At 45.8% G+C, this 14,712-nt stretch overlaps 1 protein-coding gene and 1 long non-coding RNA gene across 3 annotated transcripts in view; one reads left to right on the top strand and one right to left on the bottom strand.

Annotated features, from left to right (window-relative positions):
• Positions 1–9,891, top strand: part of LOC115479748 (CCN family member 2-like) — a 24,729-nt gene extending 14,838 nt beyond the window's left edge. For both annotated transcript variants that reach the window (XM_030217925.1, XM_030217926.1), the window contains exons 4-5: positions 5,718–5,929; positions 8,403–9,891. In XM_030217925.1, the coding sequence (XP_030073785.1) occupies positions 5,718–5,929; positions 8,403–8,714 (524 nt within the window). In that variant the 3' untranslated portion in view covers positions 8,715–9,891. The remainder of the gene's footprint in view (positions 1–5,717; positions 5,930–8,402) is intronic.
• On the bottom strand, positions 1,286–14,712 carry LOC115479749. The gene is made up of 3 exons (XR_003943750.1): positions 14,048–14,712; positions 10,098–10,102; positions 1,286–1,326 (listed from the first exon to the last, which is right to left on the bottom strand). It is a non-coding gene; the product is annotated as an uncharacterized LOC115479749 (long non-coding RNA).

The raw sequence follows: 14,712 nt of genomic DNA, 5'->3' as shown, positions 1-14,712 counted from the left end.
TCAACCTGTTGGGGAAAACAGGAGAAAATATTTCTTTACTCAACACCTAGTTAAGTTCTGGAGCTCACTGCTGGAGCAAGTGGTAAAAGCAGTTAATGTAGCTAGGTTTAAAAAAGGTTTGGACAAATTTGTGGAGGAAAAGCCCATAAACCATTAAGGTAGACCTAGGGAAAGCTGCTGCTTATCCTTGGGATTAAATATAATAGAATCTTGTTACTTTTTTGGACTCTACCAGGTACTTGTGACCTGGACTGACCACTGATGGAAATAGGACACTGGGCTAGATGGACCCATGGCCTAATCCTGTAGGATAACTCTTATGTTCTTATGAATAAATAGTAACCAACAGAAGGAAGGCAGCAGGTTATCACATTTATCAGGGCATTTTATTTCTTGCATTCTCCTGCCATGTCTTCTGTAGACATTCAGGGTAATGGAGAACAAATTTAAATTCTTCCCAGCATGCTCTTGGTTTTGAGGGAAGGAAATTACTTTGTGCTGGGATCCTCCAGGGTTAGTATCAGAAAGCAGATTGTTCCCTGGCTTTTTTTTTTTCTGCCCTGTGGATTTCTCTTACTCCTTTGGCTTACAGTTGGAAAGAGTCTCTGACTTCTAGTGCCATAAGACCATTTGGAACTGCCCAGGTGTCTCCACCTCCTTCATTTCCCCAGTCACTGCAGTTAGACATCAGCTGATCATTACCAGTGGCGTAGCTACTTGGGGCCAGGGGGGCCTGGGCCCCTGTAGATTTCACCCTGGAACCCCCTGCCGATGACCTTCTCGACCCCCCCTCCCACCGCCAACCCTCCCCGTCATCGCCGTGGGCTACCTTTGCTGGCAGGGGACCCCAATCCCCGCCAGCCGAGGAGGTCCTGTTCTTCCCGCGAAGGCTTCGTTCTGTTTCTGACATCCTGCACGTTGTACGGGCAGGACGTCAGACTCACAGAAACAGAACGAAGCCTTGCAGATCAGCCAGCGAGGTCCTCTTCTTCCGGCGCAAGGCTTCGTTCTGTTTCTGTGAGTCTGACGTCCAGCCCGTACAATGTGCAGGACGTCAGAAACTGAAAAAGGCCTTCGCGGGAAGAAGAGGACCTCCTCGACTGGCGGGGATTGGGGTCCCCTGCCAGCAGAGGTAGGCGATGGCAGGGGAGGGTTGGCGGCGGGAGGGGAGGTCGGGAGGGTCGTCAGCAGGGGTCGTCAAAGTTGGTGGCGGTGGCAGGGGGGTTGATAATGGCTGGGGGGGTCGGCAGCGCCAGGGGGGAGGCTAAAATGTGCCCCCTCACCTCGGGCTCTGGACTCCCCTCCCGCCGAAGTCTGGCTACGCCCCTGATACAATCCTACAACTGGTGCTAGAAGTTAGATACCCCTTGGGGGTCCTTTTACTAAGGTGCACTGAAAAATGACCTGCGCTGTTGTAGGCGTGTGTATTGGACGCAGGTGACAGGCTGTGTTTCGGCTCACAGCGCCTGCCTCAGGGGAGGTCATTGGATATGTGGTTTCTAATGATAAAGAACCAGCTGGAAAGCTTAAGTTCATCAATAAAGAGGAATTTGTCCCAGCGTAACTGAAGCCAAATAGGCTTTATCATTAGAAACCACAGATCCAACGACCCCTGAGGCAGGCGCTGTGCGCCGAAACACTGCCCGTGTCGGGTCTACGCTGTAGGAGATTGATGTACCATTTTGATCCCTTGCTGTGGAATTAAAGAATTTGTCCCGATTTTGGAGGCTTTTTTGTTTGTTTGTTTGTTTGTTTTTTGGCAAGTTCTAGAATTGATGTGCCTAACTGCTTACAGTTAAGTGCTGAGCTAGAATAAGTGTTTATACTCAGTTAGGCGTGCAAATGTGGCTTTATTCTAGTATTCTATAACAGCAGTTGCGCTCATCCCGGCACCTGGGTGACAAAGGAAAGGGCAGCAGACGATGTCCAAAATAGCACCTTTTATTGCAATATCCAAAGACTCGACACAAGTCGTGTTTCAGCCCAAAGGGCTTCCTCAGGAGTCTTTAGTTGGATGTAACCACAGTAGATGATGGCAGAGAAAGACCTGTACGGTCCATCCAGTCTGCCCAACAAGATAAACTCATATGTACTACTTTTTGTGTATACCTGACTTTGATTTGTATCTGCCATTTTCAGGGCACAGACTGTAGAAGTCTGCCCAGCACTAGCCCCGCCTCCCAATCACTAGCCCCGCCTCCCACCACCGGCTCTGCCACCCAATCTCGGCTAAGCTTCTGAGGATCCATTCCTTCTGAACAGGATTCCTTTATGTTTATCCCACGCATTTTTGAACTCCGTTACCGTTTTCATCTCCACCACCTCCCGCGGGAGGGCATTCCAAGTATCCACCACTCACTCCGTGAAAAAATACTTCCTGACATTTTTCTTGAGTCTGCCCCCCTTCAATCTCATTTCATGTCCTCTAGTTCTAGATAGATATAGAGCTACATCTAAAATTATACTGATGATATTCGATTTCTTGCTGCTTTCTTCTGATGGTCTACATAAGTACATATATAAGTATTACCATACTGGGACAGACCAAAGGTCCATCAAGCTCAGCATCCTGTTTCCAACAGTGGCCAATCCAGGTCACAAGTACCTGGCAGAAAAACAAAGAATAGCAACATTCCATGTAGAACCCCAAAGAGTAGCAAGATTCTAGAATTCTAAAGAATAACAAGATTCCATGCAGAATTTCAAAGTGTAGCAACATTCCATGTAGAACCCCAAAGAGTGGCAAGATTCCATTCAGAATCCCAAGTACATAAGTATTGCCACACTGGGACAGACCAAAGGTCCATCGAGCTCAGCATCCTGTTTCCAACAGTGGCCAATCCAGGTCACAAATACCTGGCAAGATCCCAAAAAAGTACAAGACATTTTTTACTGCTTATCCCAGAAATAGTGGATTTTCCCCAAGTCCGTTCGATAACGGTCTATGGACTTTTCCTTTAGGAAGCCATCCAAACCTTTTTTTAAACTCTGCTAAGCTAACTGTCGCGCCTCACGCGCTCGCCGCGCTCTCGAGGACCTTGGCATACCTTCAGGCTTCTTCCCCGGGAGCGCGGGGTTTGTGAGTCCTTAAGGCAAAATCACCCTCCAGGTAGAAAAGAGAAAAGACTGGACCGGAACTCCGGACTGGAGTTGTACACCGGAACCCTCGGAACTGGAACGCACCGGACGGGTGCGCACTGGAGTGGGGCCCACTGGCCTGGACACGCTGGAGTGGCCCCACTGGACTGGAACATACAAGAGTGAAACCCGCTGGGCTGGAACACACACTGGAGCGGAACACACAGAACTGGAACCCCCTGGACCTAGTCTTCACCTACACTTGACTGCCTACCCCCTCGGGTTGGGCCTTCAGGTTCTGGCAGCCGGTAGGACTTACAGGAGCAGCAGGAATGAAGATCCAGGGGTGCCCCCGGGCACCTAGGCGAAGGCAAGGCAGCCAAGCAGGAACTATCCGGGTTCTGGCAGTCAGCAGGATTCAGCACAATGACTAGTAAGCTGGACCCAGGCTCATAGGGACACTGTACCCGGGCAACCCAGTCATACACAGGAACATACACAGAGCAAACTCAGGAGACTTGGAAGGCTATACACCAGCTAACAGCTAAGCTGTGCCCCAGCTAACAAGTCATGCCCTGGACCCAAACGCAGAAGACTAGCAAGGCTTGACACAGGCTACAAGCCAGCGGGGCCTAAGCTGGCTAGTCTACACTAAGAACAAACACAGTCTTGGAATCGTGGCTAGCAAGGGCGGCTAGGCTCACTCTAGGAACAAACACAATCTTGGAATAGTGGCTAGCAAGGCGGCTAGTCTAACACTAGAAACAAACACAGACTTGGAAAGGGCTAGCAGGACGGCTAGCTGACACGAGGAACAAACATGGTCTTGGAAATAGCTTAGCAGGACGGCTAGCTGACACGAGGAACAAACATAGTCTTGGAAATAGCTAACCGGACAGCTAGCTGGCATGGGGAACAATCACGGGGAACTAGCAGAGCTATGCACAGGCAACAAGCCAGACGGTGCCTTAAGCTAACTAGTCAAACCTTGGAAACAAACATAGAGAACTAGTGGAGCTAAGCACAGGCAACCAGCCAGACGGTGCCTAAGCTAACTAGTCCTACCTTGGAAACAAACATAGAGAACTAGTAGAGCTATGCACAGGCAACAAGCCAGACGATGCCCTAGCTAACTAGTCATACCTTGGAAACAAACACAGAGAACTAGAAGAGCTAGGCACAGGCAACAAGCCAGACGGTGCCTAAGCTATCTAGTCAAACAAACATAAAACACTAGCAAAGCTATACACAGGCTATAAGCTACACGGTGCCTAAGCTAGCTAGTCAAACAAACATAGAACACTAGCAAAGCTATACACAGGCTATAAGCTACACGGTGCCTAAGCTAGCTAGTCAAACAAACATAGAACACTAGCAAAGCTATACACAGGCTATAAGCTACACGGTGCCTAAGCTAGCTAGTCAAACAAACATAGAACACTAGCAAAGCTATACACAGGCTATAAGCTACACGGTGCCTAAGCTAGCTAGTCAAACAAACATAGAACACTCACACAGAGCAAACACTGACACCGGGTACAGCACTCTATACTCCAGGACCTTTGCATGAGATTAGATGAGGTGAGTAGAGGTTAGATACAAAGGCCAGGACTGTAGTCTTCAGGTGACTAATAAAGCCCATCAACACCAGAGCCACAGGTGCAGCAATCACCTTGCAACCAAACAGAGGCTTGACACTCAGAGCAGGCATCCCATAGAAAGTAACAGCGGGAGCCATCTTGGATACTGGCAGAGACGAAGAGGCGGCAGCCATCTTGGAAGAGGCAAAGCCCACACAGGTGAGGTTCAGTAGGGCAATCAGCACACAGAGCCAGAGAGAACCTAAGACAGACACAGACACAGAGACAAGCAGGAGCCAGCACAGACACTGACTCCCAGAAACAGGGTAAGTCTGAAGGGTGGCACGGCCACCAACGGGACACTAACTGCCTTTACCATATTCTCTGGCAACGAATTCCAGAGTTTAATTACACGTTGAGTGAAGTTAAACTCTGGAACTCATATCAGTAACTCTATATCAACATACATCCAACTAAAGACCCCTAAGGAAGACCTTCGGGCTGAAACATGACTCATGTTGAGTCTTTGGATATTGCAATAAAAAGTGTTATTTTGGACATCGTCTGCTGCCCTTTGCTTTGTCACCCTTGTTCTGACTGTTTCGTCTGGGTTACTGTTCTTCTGTTTTTCTGCCATCATCCCGGCACCTAACATTAGCCGATCCATATAGAATTGCCTCTCAGCCTAGATGTCCACCTAGGATGCTGGACACGCTGCCTCCACAGCTGTGGCAGATCCAGGGGACAGAATCCTGGCCTGGGAATCGAACGTAGTTTCACAACATGGCATTGTATAACACTACCGCTGGGCCAGGCCAAATCGTTCATTGTTAATGTGATCTACAGCCAGATTAATTTTGGAACTATTATGAGATCAGTAGAACACAGAATGGGGAAGAAACAAGAATCCTTAATGCTGGCATCCCACGAGAATCAAAAGATTAAAAACAGAAAGAAAAGAAAAGAATGCAGTTCAATGTAAACAGCTAGCTGGGTTCTTACTGACTGACCAACTGAACTAGCTTTAACCCTTTGCTCTCCCTCTTTCTTTTGGATCAGTCTATAGGCAGGTGCCAGCCTACAGCCCTGAGCTGAATAACCTGCAGGAGAACTGCCTGGTGCAAACCACGGAGTGGAGCACATGCTCCAAGAGCTGTGGAATGGGCATTTCGACCCGCATCACCAATGACAACCATCGGTGCCACCTGGAGAAGGAGACTCGGCTGTGCATGGTGCGGCCCTGCGACCTCCCGTTGGAGAAGATCATTAAGGTACTGTCGCGCTCTAGATTACCAAATATAGGTCAGGGTTTTTTTTTTCTTTTTTTTTGAATCTACAACCCAATATAGTCTGGGAATTGTGGTCTTGCGTTTCTAAAGGTAGGTCATCAATAGAAATCAAACAAAATCAAACATGGAAAAGAAAATAAGATGATACCTTTTTTATTGGACATAACTTAATACATTTCTTGATTAGCTTTCGAAGGTTGCCCTTCTTCGTCAGATCGGAAATAAGCAAATGTGCTAGCTGACAGTGTATATAAGTGAGAACATTCAAGCATTGCTATGACAGTCTGACAGGGTGGGAGGATGGGGGTGGGTAGGAAGTATGCATGGGGACATCAAAGCATATCATTGGTATTCTAACAGGGTGGGTGTGGATAGGTGAGGGGTGGGGTGATCAACAGAGACATACAGCTTTATGGTTTATAATGGGCTAGGAACCCCAGGTCCTTGTTAAGTCCTTTCTGTTGGGTGTTAAAATATTCAATCATTCTGACTTCATGCATACCTCCGACCCACCCCCATCCTCCCATCCTCCCACCCTGTCAGACTGTCATAGTAATGCTTGAATGTTTTCACTTATATACACTGTCAGCTAGCACATTTGCTTATTTCCGATCTGACGAAGAAGGGCAACCTTCGAAAGCTAATCAAGAAATGTATTAAGTTATGTCCAATAAAAAAGGTATCATCTTATTTTCTTTTCCATGTTTTATTTTGTTTGATTTCTATTGATAACCTTAAGAGTGGACTAACACGGCTACCACACTCCTCTACTTAAAGGTAGGTCAGAGAGCCAAATGGCTATCTCCGCTACTCTTTAGGGATTTGGGAAGGAGACAGGGAATTTGATCAGGCAGTTTCCTCCTGGTGTGGAATAGTAACCTAATGGTTAGAGCAGCAGGTTGAGAACTATGGAAGCCAAATTCAAATCCCATTTCTGCTCCTTTTGATCATGAGAGAATCGTGCCTCGGGCACAAGCTTAGATTATGAGCTCTGGGGGTCAGGAAAAATAACTACTGTACCTGAACATAACTAGTGAGAAAGGTGTCAGCAACCTAGGGATTTTTCCCCATTTTAATAACACCTTTTTTTTCCATTTTCCATTCCTTCATCTAGTCCCATCCTCAGCTAAGGGCCACAAGCTGCCACTACATTTAGAACCTGGTATGTGAGCACTGATTTGGCCACAAAGTGTCATCATTGTGCAAAGCCTGAGACTCCCTCCCTCCTGGATCCGTGAATACTCCCTCAGCAGCAGCTCCAGAGAACAAAAGCCATGTTACACAGGTTAACAGAAACAGACTAGGCCAGTTCTCAACCCAGTCCTTGGGGTACACCCAGCCAGTCAGGTTTTCAGGATATCCACAATAAACATGCATGAGATAAATTTGCACACCCTACCTCCTTGGTATGCAAATCTCATGTATTTTCATTGTAGATATCCCCAAAACCTGAGTGGCTGGGTGTACCCCAAGGACTGAGTTGAAACATGGACTAGGGAAGGGAAAACTGGTCAAAAGAGCTGGAGGCATAGAACCTCATCCAGGAAAGCTGCAGTGAGTTCTGGAGGACTAGTTTTATCTTCCAAGTTGTGTTTTAATTATTGAACAGTCTTGTACGACTGCTGTCCTGGAAAAGCTGCGATGAGATGTCCAGGGCTGCAGATTTGTTTGGCCTGAGCTGTAAGTCAGTGAACAATGGCTCTAGTCACCTTGTTCCCTTGAGTCCTGCTGTCCTCGGTCTCTTGATCTGGTCTACCTCACATCTATCTGTTTGCAAGAGCTTAGTTGAAACTGTAGCTGACGTTTGAACTAAAATGGTTACATTTGTACCTACAAGCAGTTTCACAAAGCAAGTATTTTAACAGTTGCATAGAAAACATATACTAAAGGGGATTTGCATAGCCATGAGCCTGAACCAGCAGGAGCTATTAGAATATACACGGAAACACAGACAAAACCCATTCGCTGATTTAAACCTTCTGAAAATTCTTGGCAGATGGTTCATAAGCAGTGAGCTCAGATTTTTCTTGCATGACTTTATCACAAGTCAGCACCAGTCTGTGGCTTTTCTTTGGCTCATAAGGGAAAAATGAACTTCGTGCCTTGAGCTGGGGTTTGGCTTTGGGAAATTGTAATTTATTCTGGCTTGTCTTCTGGCAGGAATGGTAGTGGGGAGCTTCTAGTAATAGGCTGGTTAGTGACGGGCTAGAGAGGGGGGTATGAAGCCTGTTTTAATAGACAGGGGAGGGGTAGAGAGCAGGGGAAATCTGGGGGAAAGGGGCTTAAATTCTCTTGATTCGCTATTCTCCATTTTGGGTCTGCTTAGTACATAGACCCCTTCATATCAAAGGAAGCCCTGTAATAATTGTGTTGCTTGAGTTAAGGACATGACTTCTTTTCTTTTCTTAATTTTTCTTATGCTCTCTTGTATTTTTGTTTTGCGTCTCTCTGGCAGAAAGGGAAGAAGTGTCTGCGCGCCCCTCGGTCTGAAAAGAGTCTGCACTTTGAGTTCTCGGGCTGCACCAGTGCGCGTACCTTCCGCCCCAGGTTCTGTGGGAGCTGCACAGACGGGCGCTGTTGCACGCCGAACACCAGCACTACCCTGGATGTGAAGTTCAAGTGCCCTGAGGGAGAGGTCTTCTCCCGCAAAATGATGTTCATCAGATCATGTCTCTGTCACCACGACTGCCCCCGGGACAATGACATTTTCCTGGCCTTGCACCACCGGAAAATGAACAATGACTATATTCGAATGCCTCCGTCATAGCCCACCCTCTACTTGTCAGTTAACAGAAGCCCCCAGTAGACCTGGAACACAACTCCTTAATGAAGGGGCTTCAAAGCTGGAAAAAGGCAAATTGTCTGATTCAGTACTTTTTTTATTTTTTTGTAATTCTTTGTGCTGAGCCTCACTATACAGGAGAGGTGGTCTGGTCCAGCCAGTGTCTGTGCTTGTGACATATGGACCGGGAGTTGTTGAGCTGAACCAAGAGGTGTCCAGGACCTCCATCCCTATTGCAGGATGTGAGACCAAGGGGAGGCAGGTTTCAGCTCTGGGGCTGGAAGAGGTGTGCGCTGTCAGTGCTCCACCCATGGCACTCAGCCAGCCTGTCTTAATGGGTGGGAGGGGGCTTTAAAACCACTTTTCGTGCCTTACTTAAGATGCATATTGTTTTCAAGTTTGAAAACTCATGGTTCAAGGTTGAGGTGTGAAGTCTGAGAATGCTGTGGAATTCTCTCTGCATAGACCAGAAAGGGAGCTAGTGCCGTTTATGACATCATAATCAACAAGGACCAATTAGAGCCCTGGATAGCAGGAGTCACAAATGACGTCACAAATGATCTCACCTACAGTGAGTTTAACTGGTTCATTAGAAACAGTGATGTCATAAATGAGGTCAGACATACTGAAGGAACCGATCTGATCCAATTCCATGTCAGATCATTGACTTTCTTTTAACATGGCTGTTCTCATGGCTTAGAAGGAATTAAAGGGAGCTGGTTAATACTTATACTACGTGATCCCAGAGCCACATTATCTAGATTAAGCAATGCTGTCAATTATGCATCTGATTCTCCTAACTGACCATGCAGGCCACTGATTTGGATAAATAAGCAAGGCTCTGACTCTTGGTCTGTTCAGCTTGTGCTTATTGTATTTATTTGGCACCCATCCCACACTGAGTCACTCTTAGAGGAGTAAAGGAAGATACTTTTTGTTTTTTTGTTTTTGAATCATTTTTCAATTTTTTTAAATTGCTTTTTGAACGTTTTTGATTTTGTTTCAGAAATTAATGCAAGCAAAGTTTGATTAACAAGCAACGTTTTTAACACATGCAAATCAACTCTATGGGGTATGTCTACTAAAGGGTGTTAAGCTTTAACATGTGCTTAGTACGCCTGAGAATGCTTACCATAAAGCGCATTAAAGCATTTTGAGGTAAGTAATCTGTGTGCGCGGTATTTTTTTTCTGGAGGGGGCGGAGAAAGGTCATGGACATGCTATCCAGCTGGCATGTTCTGATTACTGCATGCTAAGTGGTTAGCACATTCTAACACAGAAGCCCTTAGCATCTCCTAAATAAGAGGCAGAATGTGGTCTCCCATCAATGCGAACATTAGCACATGACTTGTAAAAGAAATACCGGACATGCCCTTATGTATGTTAAAAATTGACTATACTGCATTATCTGACCTCAGGTCAAATGGTTCACAGACTAAGGGCCACTTTTACTAAATCACACTACAGATTCCCGTGGGACAAATGAGAGGAAGTCCATTAATTTTCCTCTGCCAGGAATTGCTAGCGCAGTTTAGTAAAAGAGGCCATAAAAGAAGCAGGAAAAAAAACGACAAAAGCATGACTGAAAGGAAACTAACAGATTCCCTCAGTCAATATTAAAATTAACAAAATAAGATAAGATTGAAATAAACACAAATTCAGTTCGACAACGAAATCAAAAATTAATTTACCAAGGGGTCCTTTTACTGAAGTTTTTTTAATTTATAGCCATTTAAACTTTACAAGCAATAAGATAACTTGCAATGAAATACAGAGAAAATAATATGAAGAAATGATTTCAAACAGGTAATTCAATACTCTTCCTTAGACCACAAATTAGAGGGAGACTGAGATAAGATAAGGAGAGCAATTGAAAACAGTATACGAAAGAAAAATGGTTTAAACCTGAATATCCCCACTTATTATTAATTTCAATCCTTATTCCCCATCGATCCACTGGATAGCTTCTTCATGTCTAAGAAGGTGCGTAGTTGACTTGATTCATAGAAAACATATTTATTGACCAAGAAACGTACTAAACACTTGCAAGGATACGCTAGTAGAAATGATGGTCCTAGTTTCCTCTCGTAATAGCAGAAATTGTTTCCTTCTATCTTGCGTTGCCTTAGTCACATCTGGAAAAATCTGGTAATGAGGCATACTTGAAATATATTCTCATCACTGAATTCAAGTCCTGCTCAAATACAAACGAAACAATAAGCGTCCCTCGAGTAGATACTTCAGACAATGAATCTTCCAGCAACGCAGACAAATCTTAAATCTCTGATCCAATTCCCAATGGTTGAGGCAAATTCCCAGCATTGACACGGGGGAATAGCTGAAGAGGAAATTTTCAAATTTTCCATTAAATATTTTTTGAAGAAATCAGTAGGAGTCATTCCTAAATCTCTAGGGAAATTCAATAGCCTTAATGTTAATCGTCTGTTATAATTTTCCATTTGCTCGATTTTCCAGTGGATTAGGAATTTATCTTTTACCAGGGCATCCGTTGTAGTTTTCATAATCTTAACCCTCTTCCTGCACTTGTAGAACTTTGTTTGCTGTTTCAATGTTAACGTTCTCAAAGGATTCGGTTAAGCTGTCCATTTTACTCACAAGTAAAGCTGTATCTTGAGCAGACTTATTTACTGCCACCGTTAGATCCTGAAGCGCCTTCCAGATGGAACTCAATGTAACCTCCACAGGAGCCAAAAACTCCAAGCTAACTTCTCCCACGGGTTTAGGAGTGGCACCGCCGATCTGAGTTCTGCTGCTAACGCCCTCCGTTTCAGCATACACTCCTAACTCACTCCTTTGCTCCGCTGGATATGGAATGATTGCTGGGGGAGATAGAGTTGATTCCAAGCCCAAGAGCGTCGACGCTCCTTCACCGGCGCTCAACGCAGGGCTCGCTGACCCGGCTATCTGTGGTCAACTCATCGCGTAGCGGTCCAATATTTGCTGAACAGGGGACGAAGTTCTGGCCATCGGCGGTTGGCCTTTGGTTGTCCCCTTCCTCTTGATATGAGGCATTTGCTAATGCAGAAAAAGAAATTCAGGTAGGAGGAAAACTTCAGAGGACAGCTGGGCCGTTGAGCTTACGAGCTTCAGGTCGCCATCTTGCCACTCCTCCTTTACTGAAGTTTAATCTGTACCATGTGGTCCATAGGTATAAAATAGGATGTGCAGTATTAAACATGTGTTAACATCCATTAGTGCATGCTGAGCGTTATAAAAGGACCCTTAATACTGCAAAATAAAATAAACAAACATTAAACAGGTGCCTTCACAGGATCAATCATCCAACCAACGCCTGTAGAACAAGATGTTTTAAAAATAGAATAAAATGTTTTCAAAACAAGGTTCTGCCTGAATAGCATTACTAATGTCAGTTTAGTTTGTGTTCTGTATATAGATTTTCTGAACCAGAAGCCGAATGCACATCCTTAACGCCTCTGAGAGCATATACGAGAGGGGAAAGACTGACATATATTCAAAAAGTGTAGACTTTATAGGATGGGACTGGGAAGATTTTATGCTAGATCTTTCTCCCTATATAAACAAATTGCGTATTTGTCTTCTGGTCTTAATTGCAGAGTGAAACCTCTTTTCACCCGTTCCTGGACATCCTTTCTAAAACATTTCTTATAGCACCCATGCCTAGAAGGAGCTGGTCCCAAACATGACAAGAAGACCCAAGGGTTAGGGTCACCACCAGTGGCATAGATATAGGTGGGTCACCAGGGGAGTAGCCATTCCCCCAAATGGACTTCTGATGATGATAGCGCCTACTTTTTGATGTGGTCCCGCCGGTCCATGATGCCTACGCAATCCACTCTCCACTCCCTCTGACATCTTGACCTGCCTACGCTTCTGTAATGCACCAGGATGAGGTTGGCAGAAATCCAGGACTGGCTTCAAATCTCCCTCCTGGAACTGGGTAACTTGGCAGCTCTGGTGAGATGGTGTTCCTATACATAGAGACCCTTTTACTAAGAAGCAGTAAGCCCACTGCAGGCTTATCGTGCATCAGACTGGAACTACCACCGGGCGACCCAGCCCTAGTTCATGCAATTTCCGGACCTATATTTTTGTAGCGCCGGAACTGACTGATTAGCACGGGAGACCTTACCGCCATCTCAATGGGTGGTGTTAAGGGCTCCCCGCTGAAATGCCAGCTCAGAAAGACAGCCTTTTACCCCACTGCAGTAAAAGGGGGGGGGGCCTCAGTGGATGTCAAAAACAAGTGCTGATTCTAGCACAGCCCCCCTTTTATCGCAGCTTAGGAAAAGGGCCCCATAGTAGGCTAGGTTCAATAAATTGCGTCCAAAGTTAGGCGCTGGGATAATCTATGCTAAGCTAGTATTCTGGAAAGGGTGCTCTGCGTGAAGTATTCTTTTATAGAATACTAGCTCAGAGGTCCTTTTACAAAGGCACACGCTAAAAATAAGCATGCACTAAACATTAGAGACAGCCATGTATTTCTATAGTGATATCAGTGATACCGAGTCTCCATCATATACAATCGAATGTGGCTGAAAAGCTAAGTATTACTTTGGAACTTAAAGATAAAAATGAAGAAATTGGGAAAATTGATATAAGTAAATGCTAAATTGAAAAAATAAGCAAAAATTCAAAAATCGGGATTTATGAGGATTGCGATACCGCCTCTTTCAAAATGCTTGGCTCATAATAATCTTTAGCCACTTTAGAGGTCGGTACGCTAATCTGATGATCCTATAAAAGCGCCTCAGTGTGTTTAGCGATAATGAAGATATAATTGAGGTGAAGTTGAGTATATTGTAAGTGATCGTATATTTCTATGGGCATCTCTAGTGTTTAGCGCATGCTAAACACTAGCGCGTCTTTGTAAAAGACCTCCTCACAGGGGTGTAGCTAGGTGCAGCCACAGGGTCATGGGCCCCCGTAGATTTAGCCCTGGCCCCCCTGCTTTCACTCCCCCCACCACTGACCCTCCCCCGCCACATTCGACCCCCCCCCCCCCCCCGCCACCGCCAACTCTCCTCGGCCACTGCCGTCAGGTACCTTTGCTGGCGGGGGTCCCCAACCCCCGCCAGCCAAAGTCCTCTTCAGCGCCGGTCTCTGGCGCATTGCTAATCTGGATTCTGTTTCTGTGAGTCCTGACGTCCTGCACGTAGGCGAGGGAAGGTTGGCAGCAGCGGGAGAGTGGGGACGAAAGGGATGAGGGAGGGGCAGTGGCGCTGGGGGGGGCTCAAAAGTGTGGGGGGGGGGGTTGGTGGCACCGGGGAAGGGGCTAAAATGTGCCCCCTCACCTCGGGCTATGGACCCCCTCCCACTCCTCAGTGTGCATTTCACACCTAAATTTGGGTGCGAGCACTTATGCCTACCAAAGACGGCAGTTATGGGTGCAAATGCAGGCATTCTATAACATCAAGCCTAATTTCTGGGAACACCACTGACCTGTCCAAGCCCCTCCTGTGGCCAACGCCTCCTTTGGAGTTGTGCGCTATGAAATTGAGGCATAGGGCAGGTCTGTGCGTAATTACTGCCAATTCAATACTCGTTAACTCCAATAATTGATTCATTGGTTGACGTGTGGATCTGGGTTCCGTACCCAAATTTGGCCAACCTATACAGAATCCGGGGGAATTTGGGAAGAGTTAATGGGAGCCCAAAGTCTTAAAGTCACAGTCACACTTCTGTGACACTGTTTAATGTGAGAAGGTCATCTTTTAAAAAACCCCACTGTCAACACATGCAGTTCATTCCTCTTCCGATTCCATGTCATGTTTTACCTGCAGCTGACATATCAGCTTGGAAGTGTAATCCGCTGGTGTTTTTTTCTCTGTATTGGGGATCTGAATTGTTAATATTGTATATAGCTTTTGTACAGGAGTTGTGTAATTTATATTAACATAAAACCTGCTTGTTGGCCCAGTGTACTGTAAGTTAGTGCAACACTCTCTCATTAAGAGCTGCTGCACTTTGACTGTCAACAATA

This window comes from Microcaecilia unicolor, chromosome 11 (genome assembly GCF_901765095.1).
Source record: "Microcaecilia unicolor chromosome 11, aMicUni1.1, whole genome shotgun sequence".
Lineage (NCBI taxonomy): Eukaryota > Metazoa > Chordata > Amphibia > Gymnophiona > Siphonopidae > Microcaecilia > Microcaecilia unicolor.
Note: the sequence above shows the minus strand (reverse complement) of the source record. Positions and strands in the feature narration are given on the sequence as shown.